Source organism: Bombus bifarius, unplaced genomic scaffold (genome assembly GCF_011952205.1).
Source record: "Bombus bifarius isolate JDL3187 unplaced genomic scaffold, Bbif_JDL3187 scf7180000007992, whole genome shotgun sequence".
Lineage (NCBI taxonomy): Eukaryota > Metazoa > Arthropoda > Insecta > Hymenoptera > Apidae > Bombus > Bombus bifarius.
Genome location: NW_022884373.1, coordinates 2,618,373 through 2,635,261, shown reverse-complemented (window position 1 = coordinate 2,635,261; position 16,889 = coordinate 2,618,373). Strand labels below are relative to the sequence as shown.

General features: G+C 37.1%; 1 protein-coding gene across 4 annotated transcripts in view; it reads right to left on the bottom strand.

Moving 5' to 3' along the window:
* LOC117205549 (protein neuralized) overlaps nt 1–16,889 on the bottom strand; it is a 115,610-nt gene that overhangs the window by 6,875 nt on the left and 91,846 nt on the right. For 3 of the 4 annotated variants that reach the window (XM_033444073.1, XM_033444069.1, XM_033444072.1), the window contains exons 2-3: nt 5,432–5,598; nt 798–1,366 (exon numbers count right to left, since the gene is read on the bottom strand). In XM_033444073.1, the coding sequence (XP_033299964.1) occupies nt 798–1,366; nt 5,432–5,598 (736 nt within the window). Of the gene's footprint in view, nt 1–797; nt 1,367–5,431; nt 5,599–6,382; nt 6,642–16,889 lie in introns of those variants that run through there. The other variant, XM_033444070.1, reaches the window with a different exon arrangement.

The window sequence follows — 16,889 nt, the reverse complement described above, 5'->3', positions numbered from 1 at the left end:
ATAATTTCAACGCGAAGTACATTGAATTTTCCAAAAAGGCCTTGTTAGTATTCACCCATTGTAAAGCCACACGGAACAGACATAACACGCGATGGTAATCGACGCGAGTTAGAGAACAAATAACACCGGAAGACCATTCTAACTGTACAATGTGGCTACGAACGAATCAATAGCAGCCCATGGGATTCTTACAGTCTTGTATCGTGCTAATTCAATTCTTGTCACGATTCTTATAATTTAAATTATCTGAAAGCTTCAGAACAAAACTGGTACAAACATTCTACTCAACCATATTTTGCTTTAGGTGAGATAGAACATGGACCTATCGATCTCTTCCCGAAGTGCCTCTTTTTTATGCCAACAACATATATAAAGAACTATCAAATCGTGAAAATCTTCATCTATGTTCAGCACTGTCTCGTTATATATATATTACTCTATACTAGGACAAAATAGAACCTATTAAAATCTTCTTGAACCCTATTTCTTACACCAACTATAAAGCCGTGTCTTCGCTGAAGCAACAACGGCCAACCTTTCGATACTCTTTCATGTTTCTTGAGAAAGTCGTTAGTGTGGACAAACAAGCGCCGACAAAACAGCTCCTCGTTTTTGGTGCTTCAGTGGAGACTCGGTTTAGAGTTCCAAAGTTTGTAAAAAGCTTCATTTGTGATCATCACAGTCTCCAACCACCATTATGTTCAAAAGGGTTAAAGCTCGATCTTATGATCATGGTGCTCGATGAGAAGATGCTTTTGATGCGATTACGAGACAAAGGGATTCCCGAAGATACTCACAAGTGGAAGGGTAACGGCGTGAAGATGACACCGGCAGGCTGAAACCTGAGTCCAGGTAGCTCGACGTCGGGCTCATGATGGATCGAAATGCCCTGCATGGATGGAACGATGATCCTCTCAACGTCTCTGCTCGCGTTGCTCGCGTCGTCCATGGCCGAGTGCCTGCTGTGCTGCGCGTTATCCTCGTTGCTATGCTCGGTGCCTCTCCTGATGTTGTTGAAATGTTGTCTGTTAGGATCGACAAACTCGATGGCTGTGCTGTTGCCATAGACATCGATGATAGCCCACAATGGACCTCGTGTCTCGATGCCGCTGAAGAATACGCCCTTTTCCTCGCCATTCACGCCGAAGTGCACGTCCCCAGCGGACGTGACGTAATAGAAGAGTACCGTGTCCCTTTCGGCGAACCTCTCGGCCATGGCCTTCGCCCAGTAACCGGGTTTGTTCGTCAAGTCCGGACAGGCGTACCTTGGAAGGCCATTTCGCAGGTTGATCGGGTCGTTGCTAGTGAAACCGAAGCGAATCACGCCGCTCCAATTATCCGAGATCTCGAGGAATTTAACACAGATCTGAAAAAAGAAAAAAGAGATTGGTTAGAATAAAACGAACTTCAAATCGACTCAGCGGGAAATTATCTTAGCTTTCACAATCCAAAGATTAATTATAAATTTCACGCTGGATATTAAATGGTCTTATTGTTATATCTTGGGGGATTGTCATTGATCCTAATGGAGTCGTGATATAAAGAAAGGGATGGTTGTTTGTATAGGATGATAGACTGAGATATGTGGTAGTTAAGATTATGATATGAAAGGAGGTGGTTTTTAATAATATTATATCAACAGATAATAATAATAATAATCCTACATCGGAGATTGAGTCATTGAGGAATTATTGCCATTTTGGATTAATGGAGCTATTACGATCTTTAAGATTTTAGTATTTAATCAGGTCTCGTTATTTTACCGAGAGCTTCTGTATTTAACGACTGTAACGTAATGTACTGATTGTGAATGAAGATGATAATGATAGAAGAACTACGTTTCGATTTAATTGTAAGTCTGAGGAATTCTGTGATGTAGAAATGTTTGTGGGCATTTATGATTAATCGTAACACTTCTCACTCAACTCTAATAAGAACGTTTCACAATTTCAATTTATCAATTTCCGACAAACGCATATAAGATTTCGCGCAATTATCGTTTAATTCCTTTTACGTACTTTGGAAATGCTTCGCTCATTGAGCAACGAGATCAACCGGAATTCAGGTTGGCAATTAAAACATTTGGAGTCCTACAATTTCTTTCAAATTACCAACATTCTATCGGAAGTCGATACATCACGACGGGCTCACTAAATCACTGGCCTACAAATTGATCATGAGAATCCTTTTAATAGGTCGTAACTACCTGAACCTTCTGTTCCTAGAATTCTTATGGGACGAACTTTCCGATCTTATCATGTAAATACAACAGTTCTTCTCCCAGCTTTCAAATTATTCTCCAGCTCTAAATTATTTTCGTTATTCTCGAAGGAATATTCCCGTTTATACGCAATTCGTAGTGTTCAATCACGGGATTTCGTGTACGACAAGACTCTTTTTCACTACCAAGTTCGGCCACGTTATGTCACGAGGCTGAACGTGACGAAAATCTTAAAGGCGATAGTTAACAGAGGGGAACAGTTACGAAATATCGAGTTCGCGCCGATGTTCTTTTTCCTAGAACCGAATGTCTTTGCTGATGGCTTTGCCTTTTAAACGATTTACGTCTAAACCTCTAACTTCGCGGTTTACGATTCTCTATTACGACCGACGAAACCAGGAAACCGATGAAATAGATCTGCTCGAAGCGTTTCGGAGAAAACGCATACAATAGAGAAATTTCATAAATACTTTCGATTTTTATGCGATTTTATGGACAGAGTTCCTCGTACGTTATAATCGATATTGTTAGATAAGAATGGAAAGGAAGAAATATACTATTGATGATTGACTTAATTGCGTCAATTGTGTCGAGTGACGCAAAGACGCGTGATTATGATTTCTCTCCTAGTAATTTAAGATATAATTTCTAAGACTAGTGCACCTACGCAAATACCTTAGAATGATTCCATCATTTCTATCGACTTTCAAATTCTCGACGAATGTTGCTGGCGAACATATTACATATATTTCTTGGATTATAAATAAAAAAATTAAGCCATTGAATTTGCCTATTCAATTCGCCGGAACTCTTTCACTCGAAACGAGATTTAAATTTGATCAAAACAGATCTATACAGAAACAATGTTTGCAGTGTTAATTTCATTTTCTCCATTCAAATCTAATCAAAACGAGTCGAAAATTAATTGCAGCAATTTATAAAGTATACGTACATAGAGGTAACTATAAATTCGTCACTATGTATTTACCGAATATCGAAAAATCAATATTAGGAGAAGATCTCGAAGATAAACACAACACTTGTGATATTTGCTGGATATCACACAGAGATAGATATCAAGTTAAGATAACTCACATTCCAAAGTTCTATATACATATACTTAAAAAAAAAAAAAGGAGAAAATCGTATTAGAAATTATTGTTCTCATTCAACAAAAGCACGTCATATTTCTTTTATGAAAATTCAATTTCGATTCTAATTATAGCTTTAGTTCTTTAAATTGATGATTAGATTAATTACAAATTATACATAACGTTTCAATATCTTGCACATAACACGATATCATAGCAACAAGCACTTAACGCTATCGAAACAAGCACAAATAGAAGCGCATGACAAGAGGTTGAGATTGAAACAAATCGTACAAGTCTCGCGAGACAAATCGAATCGTTTATCAAGCGATGGTGGAAATTCGATATTCCAAGGCGTTTAGTGAAATCCACGACGAGCCTTCGAATGGCTCGCCCACGCTCTCCTCCACAACGTAACTTCGTACCCGTTGCCACGCGCTTCCATTCCGAATCAATGAACTCGAATCAGCTGGACAACTTTGCGTATAGAAGATCCTGTTCAGTCAAGAAATAACAATTGACCCAAAAACGCAATTCGAATTTTTTTCTTTGAATACAATTTTTTTTACCAACTTATATATTATTCTAGTACTGTCTAAATATTACTTAAAAAAAGTGTTTAAAGCTTCAACCCTCGGTAATTATACCCCATTACATTTTTATTCCTAATTGGCTCCTCTGTTTTCATACAGTTTTTTACCAACTCGCACGTTCCTTTGGAGCTGTTCAAACATTACTTCAGAAAAGTGCTTAAGCTTTCAACCCCCAATAAATGGCTTCCATTATATTTTCACCCTTAATTGGTTCCTGGCACTTTTCCAGACGTTACAGATCACGAATGAAACTGTATAATTAGCTATTTGTCATGTCTGATACAAATCTGATACAATCTAATCTAAGTATAACTCATTGCCATTCGTTTTTATTTCAACTCTGAGAAAGCAAATCCAATGAATAATAGCATAATCGTGTTCTAAAGAAAATATATTGGAGAAAGAAAACAAATAATAACCTCGACTTCCCCTCTACGTTTTAACATTGCAAAAGATCCTCAAAAGATCTAACCCATGTAAAGTTTAAAACAAAAACCTATTTTTTAACGTGGAGAAAATAAACGCACCAAAATCCATAAACGCACAACGCCCATTTTTCTGAAGTAACATTTATCCCTTTGCGGTTAGCATAGTTTTCTAGTGGCGGTACTAATTAGCAAAAAAGCAAATGTACTTTTAATTAATTTACAAACGAAGTTACCACAGCTCACATTTTTTACTATTGCATTTCTATTTTAATTTAATGTATTCGTATCGGCTGAGAAATAAACTGGATTTTACTAAATGATCTCCTCGAGAAAAAAATCTAAATCGACCTGATCTAAAGCTAAATTATCAGCCCACGTGAAATGACTCGGCCATTCTTCAGGGTCAGTCGCTCGTTAAGTTCGATAGACGCATGCAGAAAATGCAAATGACGAAAGCCGTCGAGCGGAACAACAGTCACCCGATTCTCACAATTAACCGTCGCCCTGGTGTATACGATTTACGGGCAGAGAACGAGGAAACGCGGGAAAAACGGTGTTTTCCACCGTGGGGAAATATCTGCGGCTCGAATCGATTAATTGCATCGACCTCGCTGAGACTTGTTATTACGCGTGTTGGTTGACTTCGACAGTGTGTTTCCTGAGAATGTTGCACTCGTGTTGGTATAATTGCGGATTTGATGATTGATGAGCTTTTTTCAGTGAGATTTGAACGAAGAATGATGTATAACTTTGACTAATTCTCTGGTTACATTGTTTTGTCAAATTGATGGATTAGTACTATCTTTTAGATTAAGAAAATTAGATTAAAACTGATTGATTCTGTTAATTGTTATCACAAATATATCAAGAGCGTTGGTAAATAAGTACATAATTAATTATGCGTGGAATTATAGTGAAGGAAATAAATATTCAAGAATACGTTAATAGAGCTTGTTCCCAATTATCTATTTATAAATTGTCCACTTTACAATAACTGTTTTTTGTTAGACATTTTTCAAAATTTGTTGCAACATATTAATACCGAATAATTTGATAAGTAAGTTCGAGCGAATGGTGACAATTTTTAGTGAAATTTACCTTTTCGCCAACCCGGACGGGTCGTGCGCTGAATGTGATGCCCCTGCAGAAGCTTTCGTATCTTCTGGCGATGGTACCGCCATTGCAGAGTCTGATATTCTCACCATGAACCTGATGGAACGTCAGTGGCGGTAGATTGTTGGTGCCTGCACTGGATGATCTTGGTGCTGTAACAATAAATAAATGGCACACGTTAATTTATATTCGAAGATCTTCTAATTCTACATAATTTGATAATTTGATTTAATAATTCCACACGTGTTAAACTTAATAAACTTCATAATCAAAGACAATAAAAGGAACGTTGAATTACTGAGATATGCATATTTTACTCTTTACGAATTCTTAAGGTACGTCATAAAAATATAACATGTTCTTTTGAAGCAAACTAAAAGGATTTAGTGTGTTTAAATCTCATCAAAACAAAAGCTGAACCTAAAGAAAATTTCATCAAAAGAATTCAACAGTTTCACCTATTATATCATCAGAACACATCATTATATAACTCTATAATTGGCTATAATTGACCCTCACAGAAGGCACACGAAAATGAAAGGAGTGTTTATGGATGAAGACCCACGAGCTTTCCTCCAGGAACTCAAAGGGTTCCGCTAAAGAATAGTCCACAGGTCAATCGACATCTATGAAATGAGATTTAAGTCAAATTACACGATTTCCCAACGGAATCATTATAAAAATAATAATACATAAGAATGAGTCTCAAGTTTCGTCGAATTCTGCCCACACGTATTTCCAAAGATCCTCAATTATCTTAGGTATCGAAATTTGTAAGAGGAAAACGTTATAAGAACCGGAAAATTCCTTCGAGTCAGTCTCTTTGCACGAAACAAAAGCGGCCAAGGAAAGTGATGGAGATACATAGATAGTTGTATAACGAATAGAGGTAGAGAACAGATGGAATTCGATCGAGAAACTGAAATGCAAAACCACCTCTCGTGGCAGCTCGAGCGTTTCCACTTCGGTATTTCATAACTCCGACTCGGTGATCCGGAATGCGAGAGTTCTGACAGGATATTCCCAGGCTACGTCCAGGATATTCCCAGCCCACAACTGGAAACGTCGCCATTCCCAATGGTCCATGCGAAATCAAGGACCGATCGGATTTATCCACGATCACAGAACAAATTTTTAATTTCTGATTTTTACATGTGATTTCTAATTTATGCATGGGCATTGATAATTGGACAAATTTCTAATCTGTCCTCTGCTGGTAATAGATAAGAAAATTTGAAGACTTGTCTGTGTCTGAACTGATTGGATTTAGTTTAGGGCATAGATAAGAATTGGTAACTTTTATACATTTTTTCCCCCGACCTTGGTAAATTTAGAAGCGAATTTTAAATAGAAATATGTCCAAAAACTGTAAATTTAAAGATTTGCCAATGTCTGAGAATTTTGTGATTTGGTGGAAATTTTTTCTCAAATTGCTAAGTTAATTTAATACTTGATATCGTAATTTTTTGATGTAATTGCAATATTGTTTCTTGGAACCTTATTTTTTATAGGAACAATTAAGTTAATATATCATTTTAAACTTGGAGAAATTTGGAAAGAAGTGATAACATTCGATAAGATTATTAACCATTTTATGTTTTTATCAAATACAATTAATTATATATGTAGACCTTTTTGGCTCCGATTATGCTAATTCAACAAGGCAATGCAATGTTGAGGCTTAAAAGGAAGCGATAAGACTCGATCAGTACATTTCTGTATGTAAATTTAAGATAGCGTTTTATCTATTTCGTTCATGGTGCAACTAATTAAAGTCGACGCAACTTAAACAGAAAATACAAGTTCAATTAATGTATACATGAACAGAGTTTAGAGCACGATGCGTTATATTATTATACGACACACTATAATACCGATAACCAGAGATCTAAGTAATTTTCCAATTACAATTCTAATTGGAGCTAGATAATTTTAACGAATTAACAATCATTCTCCACTACTAAACAAAATTGGACTTCATACATGAAAAAATAAGTCACTCTATTCTCATCACCAAAAAATGTCACAAAATTTTTCTCACGTAAAGCGAATCTGCTCGATAAACATAATCAGAAGCAAAATCAAGATATTAAAAGATGGACCAACGAAGTACCACTTTTTTGCTCATGCAAGTAAAATATTTAAAAATGAACCAGCAGAGGATCACGATTTTTATAAACCAAATACGATGCAAAAAGAAATCAACCAGCAAAAAATCACAATTTTAATGAACCAACTAAGATACAAAAAACAATCAAGCAGCAAAAGATTTCAACGAAAAAAAAAAAATCGAAAAATTACGGGATTAACATGGACCACAACCGTCACGAACGACAGTCCAGTTCCGACTGACTATCGATATGCGCAGGGAGGCGGTGTGTATCGCAGTCGACATCGTACGTGCGCCACGCACCGGAAACCACACGCTACTCAAGCGGAAGCGGCCGCGGCCGCGGCACAAGGAGTAAGGAGCATCGCCCGATACGCTTTCTCCGGGAGCGGATGCGCGCCGAAAAGTGCCGTTAACAATAACAGGCAACAGGAAGCGTGCGCCACTCCTCGACTTTTGCGGGCTTCCGTCATTTCTCATATACATCAACGTTGGTAAGACTGTTGATTCGAGTGCGGATTTTCTCAGCTACAAGAATAAGCGCGACGGTTCCATCGTCGCCATTTCTCTGGATTACGTTAAGAGCTGACTATCATTGGAAAAGGAAATGCACTTCTTCCGGTTTAGTTTGTATCTTTCCCGTTCTTTTACTTGTGATGAAATTTTACGCTTAAGCTTGGAAATTTTAAGCTTCGCCAAACTTCAACTAATATATTAGTTTCATTTCACTATTGTTGAAATTGTTGGAGAAATAACACAGAGCGATGATTATTGGGATAATTATCAAGATCGTGAGCCTTTGGTTGATTTTTAACAGTATGTAATTTATATTATTGTATTTGTAAGCTTCATTTTGTGAAGATGGAATTAGGAAACTGTTGAGGAATTGTAAGAAATAATGGCGAGTGTATTGCAGATCGAAATAAACTTTAAATATTCTTTTTATCGTTGCTCAAATAAAAATACAAAAAATCGTACGAACTGACTTGGCAACATTTAATCGCCTGACACAATTTCTCTCTTTAATTGTTATATTAACGGTATTGTTTCTCTTTTAGGAGTAACTGGAACTTCTTGCGGAACATCCTAAAGAAGAACGTGTATGTTTTCAAAATTCCAGATTATCATATTTGAAATTAGATATTCCTTATTCCTCACTTAACTACAATTTCCACAAATCTCAAAAAGCAGATACCTGACAAAATGTCACAGTACTTCTATTGAAAAGTAAAACTATCGAAAATTGATTTCAAATTGAATTCTTCAAGCGCGAACCACATTTCTTTATAACAACCAATTCCAATATTCCGTGAGACAGCTAAAGTTCTTGATATTAGAAGCACAAAGTCGTGAGAATATGAAATTCAAAATAAATTCCAGCATTCTCTACTTGTACACTAACGTGACTCATCTGTACGACTTTATCGGTCACCAGGGAGTACAGAAAAATGCTACAAATACTCAGCAAGAAGTTGCACGGTGGCATTAATTCGCTAACGAACCGAAACTGCGGTCCCTGTTTTCCGATCGATCCAGTCGGTCACGATTCATGGATCACCAGCAAAAATAACACACGGACGGATGCCGGTTTCTCACGGTCTGACTAAGGCGCGTGTTATGAACCAGTCGACCACTCGATTGTAATTTCTAATTCGTTCGTCACCCCAGCGCGAACGCTTTCGCTTCTTTTTCATTCGAGATACCGTTAGCTCGTAACGCGCCACTTTTCTACGATTCAAAGGGAATCCACGGCCGATAATCGACTTCGATCAGTAGAAACGATCGCGTGCAGCCCTTCCAACGATCGTTCTGCTTTTTCTTTCGGCTTTTCAGTGCGCGAGAAATTGTGAAAGATTATGTCTTCGCGGAGTCAAGTGATATATAACTCTGTTTTGGTTTTGGTGGGAATGAGGAGAAAGATTCTTATTAGCAGACTTATTGAGAGGTTTATTTTACTGGTTACTCTGTACGTTTCTTTCGCTGAGCTTTTTTGAGTTTGTTAGTTTTTATGTGAGGAATACTGGGTGTTGGGTCGTTGGGATTGCTTCGTGGAGTTTCAAGAGATCGAGGCTAAGATTGGAGGCTGCTGCCTGGTAATTGAGAGTGTCGATGCCTGGAGGATGCAGTTTTTGCTGGTAATTGGTTGTAATTTGAAAACTCCAGGCGTCGTGGCTTTGATCTTTGTCAAAGAGTTGCGGAGGTAGCATTAGAACAGGCTCGGTTTAACAGTTATTTATGTTAAAGGATCACTTGGAGAATTCGAGGTGTGATATTTATAATATATTGAAATATTGGAAATTTCTTGCCAAATCTTTATTATCTTTGTTGGTAAATTTCAAGGTACGCTTTTGACAATTTTTAATTTGTTTCCATAGTGGAATATTTAAAAATTAATTGTAAGTTTGTAAATTTTGGTTGAATATAGCTGAATACTATGTAATAGAGACAAAAATATTATTTTTTGCATGGTATACTTATTCATGAACATAGAGCGTACTCGTACCTGTGTAAAAAAGGGAACTGGATAATTTGTTTCCGGTTAATTAAAAGTCTATTGTTTCATTCATTCGTAGACTATCTCACGATTCCTTTATTTCACAGCTCTCTATCAATCTATATGCTATCTGAACAATGAGACACCGTTAATATCGAGGATGTATTTATGATCAATAAAAACCATATTTCTTTGAAAAGAATATCTCCTTCTGTGCCAGAAGAACCGGAAGAATCTTTGATGCAATTTGCAAGATAGAATTGCCAAAGATACCCTAGAAAACATATAGTAGTCCGCACACTACGACTACCTTTAAAACTCGTCTTCTCTCAGTTTAAACCCGAGTAACTCTTTCTTTTTAATTTTAGGAGGAATAAGAATCAATTTTCTTCGTAACGAATTTTCAATCCATCCAGAAAACATCCACATCCACGCTGAAGTGTCCAACCTCTCCCAATCCAATCTCACCAATCCATCACCCACTCGAAACTCGAGCAACACCAGGCACACGCAGCTATACGTCAACTGCTGAAAAAAATATCGTGCAAAGTACAAGCAGCCCTGATTCATCTGAAACTCGCCACCTCAACAACCCGTAGCTAATATATATAATAAATAGAAGAAATAACGATTCAAGAAAGCAATAGAAAAATAAAACAATAGAAAATATACTGTCCTGAGTGCCCCTCCGCATTTCAGAATCGTTTAAGCGTCAAACTTGTGTCTACCTTTTATTGTACACCATATTGCTCGAGTAAATCCAGGCTAGACATCATGTTCCATTCGCAGTGACCATCCTTCAGGATCGAAGAGGCGGCGATTACCAGGGTCTAAATGAAATCACGGTTACTTCGGGCGGCACAACGAACGAGAACGACGATGAGACGCAACGGTACACGTCGCCGGATTCCCACGCTGAATAGTGGACTGCGTCAAGGAAATCGCTCCGAGGAAATACGGCTCGGTGTGGATAATCGTCCAGGACTCGGCAACGGCCGCGTGTCCCGTTCAAATCGCAGAGCGTTTCCCGCGTGAAATCGAGCGATCGTCGCGCGCCAACTGTCGTCCATCCGCCGGAATTGAATCATTGTACAGTGAGACCAGGTGAGACCTTCGTGCTGGGTGGTAACGACCATGATGACGCACAGATGAATAAATCTTTCTCTCTCTTTCTCTTATTAGGACTTTTCTTGCGATTGTTGGAGGAAGTCGAAGATGAGGAAGATGCTGGATGTTTCGTAGAATATGTAATAGCTACGTTAAAATAGATGATACAAATTTTCGATTGAAAATAATCATGGCGATTATTTGGAGAACGACAGATTGAGATGTTAGGGATTAACAAGATGATTGGAAACGTTAGAGTCGAAGGATGAAGAATGAAGGAGTGGAGTTAGAATTTGAAGAAGGCATCTATAATAGTATAATTTTGAGCGAATCTTTCACCGTTATCGGTTTCCATCGATGCATCTTTATTATGTTTCCTCGGTTACCTTCCTCTTTCATCTGATATATTTATGAAGTCTTCCGCTGTATTAATCAATTGTATGTGCATATCGTCTGATCGCCATATGTATTGTATGATTCTTCCTGTTTCGAGGCAGTAAGAATCTTAAGTCACTTTTACATGACGCAATGTCTCGTTTCACTGATAGTGTCAATGACATCTCAATGTAATTACGGGAACGAATAATTCATTTTATATAAGATACTTTTTATATACAAACACAAACGTGTTTAATATAACTTCAACAATCTTATAACATCAAAAAATTATTAAAATATCCAGAATCCAACTGAAAAAAAATTTCCCACCAAATCTTCGATATACGAAACTGAATGATACTGATAAATGAAGGAATAAATTCCTCTTTAAAATACATCTGTTTCTAAAAACCATTGCAAATGGAGAATCTCAGAAAAATATGTATGTAAGCAAATTAACAGAACAAAGAAGAGCACGTGATTAGCTATAATTAAATAAAAAGGAGTTTGATCTTCGTGAAAAGATGCGTCTCGGTAGCAACTAGCGAGTATACGCTTTGAAAGCTGGTAAATCGATCTTGAAACGGATCATCGATCAACTGGACTCGTGCAGCAGACGCTTTTACGATTGCGGCGGGGTCATAGTCGATCATCGCGAATCTGGCCCCTTGACCTCGACCCTATCGATCCCCGATGATCGACGCGGGAACGTGAACACTGTTAATAAGCGTCACATGTACGCCTGGTAACATATATGATCCTATAACTGCGGAGCAAATCTGATATAAGGGAGATCGATGATCCTACGATGCCCGACAAAGGAGATTTTTTAATTGTTTAACGAGATTTAGTGTCTGATAATTAGCGATAACGTGTTTCATTGTTGAGTTATAATAGGAGTAATAACTTAGCCGGGTTTGCTACATTACAAATTGTAATATATGTAAATTAATGTGTATTTATGTTAATTCATTGATGTATACATCAACGTGTATTTATATTAATTTATTAATATATGCATTAACGTGGATTTAGATTAATTTATTGATGTATGCATTCAGGTGTTGTTTTGCAACAAATGCTTCGAATTTAATACTAGTTTGAAAATGAATTTCGTACTTTTGTCTTAGAATTACAAGAATTTGTATAGAATGCGGTTGGTGCATTATATGGGTGGATAGTATTTTCTAAGATTGCGATGTTTTTCGATAAACGACTCAGGGGAATGAAGAAAGCCATCTCTATCTTGTGGTCTGAGACCGTAGCACGGGTTAACCGCAGTCCCATACAATTAACATCTACTTAACATGTAAACCACTGCATCCTGTTTTCTTAATCGGCGCACAAGATCAGACTGTCATTCTCGTTGATACGAAATCGAAAGCACCTGTGTATACCGATAGCTTCGAATGATTATTAATTTGTTTTCTATCTTAATTAATCCAACATTTTATGCTATCAAAGTTCCCATACACTATCTAATTAATTAAAGTATCATTTAAATTATCATTTAAGATTATCCAATGAATATTTTATGATAAGTAATGCAATACTAATCCTTCGATTTAAATTTATATTTTCTCCAAGAAATTCTCGACTGGTTAAAGATACACTGCAATTTAAATTATAGGATTGCTACAAATAAAAGGAGTAACAAAGTTGTACTAGCATAATTCTAATTTTGAGAAAAGGTCAATCAGATTTTATCCACTAAAAGAACCCGCAATTACAATTATGGTTTGCAATTCTCGGCAAACCATGGACAATTGTACCAACTTGACAGCGAAGCTTGTAAAGAAACAAGCCACCGTGAACAAAGTAATATCATTGTGATCACGCTAGATCGTTGGTGCAACGAGGCCACTACGCTTCTGCGCCCGATTTTCGCGAATCCCAAAGCTTCGTGACCCTGACAAATTACGATTCTCGCGGGCTGGTCACAATAAAACCCGACCAATTTTTCCCTGTTCTCCTTCAGGCATGTTCAGTGTTGGATGAAATTGAGCTGCGTTCTGGAACCGGTTGGTGCGAGTTGGACGAATCGAATCGATGATTCTACATACACGTGCGATTCTTCGAGAAATCAGAACGAGCCCGAGGTGAATTCCCATGTGGTCGAATATATTGGTTGAAGAATATGATTAGGCTTTCTTCGTTCTGCCGGAGAGCTTTTGGAAAATTTTCGAGAAGCAGGTTTTCACCGGAGGATCACAGAATTTCGAAAGAATTGTAGAAGTATCATAAGTAAAGATTATTGGACATGTTTTCGTGTATTTGAAAAGGAATGATCGTCAGCTGATAGAGTTTGTTTAGTATGGAGAGAGATTTAATAGAAGAGTTCAGTGCAAGAGTGGTACAAATGCATTTTTCCCAAAAATAAAGCTACAAATTTTTGTAAACAGATTTAGCAATGGGTTTAAATGTCTAGGAACGCAGAGATTTCTATACGAGTGTCGAACTTTACAATTTTTTGAAGTTAAAGATTTTGTCACCTTTCCTCTGAATTATCGTGGAAAATAATATTTTTAGAACTGTAGATCCTGATATTTCCCAACTATTTGATATTGCATAAGCTTGACAAACTACCAAATATAATAACGAAGAACTATGTATAATAAGCTTCATTATACTTGTAACATTTTGTATAAGGAAAAGAAGTGCTGAAATAGCTAAAAGTCAATTATTATGTACAGGAATTATTTTCTTCCTTAAAAGAGCATATACTTTTTAACGAAGTTCTGGAAGAAAATCTTAAAAAATAACATTGGTAAGCGCAGAACTTTCAGAATAAAAATAATGATACGAAAAGCGATAACCACAAGATCACCTGTCGTTGAATTAACGGTACAGCCGGGAAAGAAAGCGTTTGCCAGGTGAAAGTGAGCAAGAAAGCATAACAAAGACACGCTTAGCCGTCTGTTGATTTAGTGGACTATAATTAATGCCCGATGATGAAACGAACGAAAGATATACTTTACTTTGATCCTATTCTCGTTACGAGAATGTTCCAGTGATCTACCATCATTCCACGAACTATTAGCATAAAATCTTGATATCGATTGTCGATGTTTCTCATGAAATAATTGATCCACGTTTGAATTTAAAATAGAAGTATATAAAGTCATTCGATTACCCTACTTGTTACAAAAACTGTAACATTGAAAGGGACATTTAACAGATTGTAACTTATAAATTCTTACGCGAATTAAAACTCCTGTACCAAATTCGTTCCAAATATTAACGAACATGATCAAACAACTTTCCACGAAACCAGACTGGTCAAGTACACATTTACATTTAATAATCGTCCTTTAGAACGCGTTTACAAGTCGCTGGACCATCGTTTGCGTGCAACAACGCGTTCAGCGGATTTAATCGCGAGCGCGTTTCGCCAGTATCGACCGATAGCTCGCGTAAATCGCGAGTCAATGAGAGTCTACGCTAGTAATTGGTCTATGCCCGCGCCTATGTTGCCATTCGCCGGTTCATCTCGTGGGAAACTCGTGACACACATTTGCACGGAAGTGTACCTCTTGAGGATCCTTGCATCTGACGCGTACTCCTCGCGCGCATTCAAAGATCCTGCGATCTTCGATCGAGAAAACTCGATGCTACCGAACGACTACGCCTCTTCACTATTTCAAGTTTGACTACTATTTTCCTTTCTTTCTTTTTGTGCGAGCATTTCAAGTACCAGCCTTATTGATTATTTGGAATGTTGCCTGTGGTGATTATTTCAAACGTTATCTGATGACTATGTATTTGTGATTGTGACACGTAAGAAGATACTACAGTGAATAAATCATTATATAAATTGCGAATAAATCATTGTAAATTATTACTATAATGAATAATAAATTGCAGATGCTCATACATTTAAAGAGTTTGTAAGATGTTTGCACATTAAGGATGTATTTTTCAAGATGATTAAGAGGGTCACTATGAACAGTTCTGTTCAAATTAAACGGACAGAAGCGAAGAAGTTTGTAACACCTGTGTGATATCACATAAAGAAGAATCGAATATACACAAGAAATGAATATAAAAATCACGTAGAAAACGATCTTTTAAGTATCTTAGAGCAGTGTATGTCAAATACTAAATATGAAATTTCTGCAGGAACTTAATTTCTTTAGTTGTGCTCGCAAAAATATTACACGCACATTCACGGTTTAATAAAAAATAAATTTCGTTTTATTTAAAAAAGTTGCAGTTTATCGTTATATTTAATTGCGTTAAAATACATAGCAACTATTACGATAGAATCCATCGAAGCTCCGAATGTTCTAATTTGTGGCTTCAAACAACAACTCAAGCTTCCAGCCGAGCGACGATCGATCGAAAACGTTTCGTTTCTAATATACAGACGTTCTAATAGCAATGCCAAGCTAGAATACCACGTTACACGCCACTACACCTACCATTATCACCGGTGCCAAAGTGAAAGTAATTTGTTACATAGGGAGTTGGAGCGCCGATGTAACAATGCCCGACCGCCTCCGCGATGTGAACGCGATGTCCTTTGCACGATGTAAATAAACGGAGCCTTGACCGAGCCAGCCACCCTCCGCCTCCATTGACAGTAATAAGTTTCTATTTCTGGGGCGCGCGAAAAATCTCTAGTAGAAAATTGCGCTCAACTGACGTTTCCTGCTGCTCCGTTCGTTCGACGAACCCTCTTTATCGCCAAAGAAAATTGTCGTGATAAGAAGAGTGGTCCGTTAGTGACACTTACACCTATCAGTAGCTTGTCAAGAATTTATTACCCCTTTAAAACCATTAAAATAATATACGAAGAATAATGTATGAAGACATAAATATATTGATTTGTCCAGATTCAAATGATAGGTACTTTACAGAAGGCTGTTAGGTATATAAGGATAGAATGGAAATGAAGTAATGGATATTTATAGGAAGCTACTACTTCACTGAATCGATCATCGTCCATAAACCAATCTGTATACATGAATTGACTGAACCTAGTTTCACAAGCCACAGAAGATCGCCAAACCACTGCCAGCAGCTCGTCGGCCAATAAACTTTGATCTCGATTGAAGCAACGAAAATCTGGAAAGGATAATCTCATGGCTATTACGGTGAATATATTCTGACGAGCTGTTTGTTTTAACGAAGAGATCGTCTGAAAACCGAAGTACATATACTCGCAAGTAGATTGCGAATATTTATAGGTTGCGAATTCATATTTTTATGCATGCGACTGAAAGAGTAAGAACTACCCGAAGATATATTTCATCTTCTAAATATGATAACAAATTCTTTACGTCAGATATTTCATATATTTTCGTACATTCGGTGCATTCTATAAATTTAATATCTTAAAATTTCCCATAAAC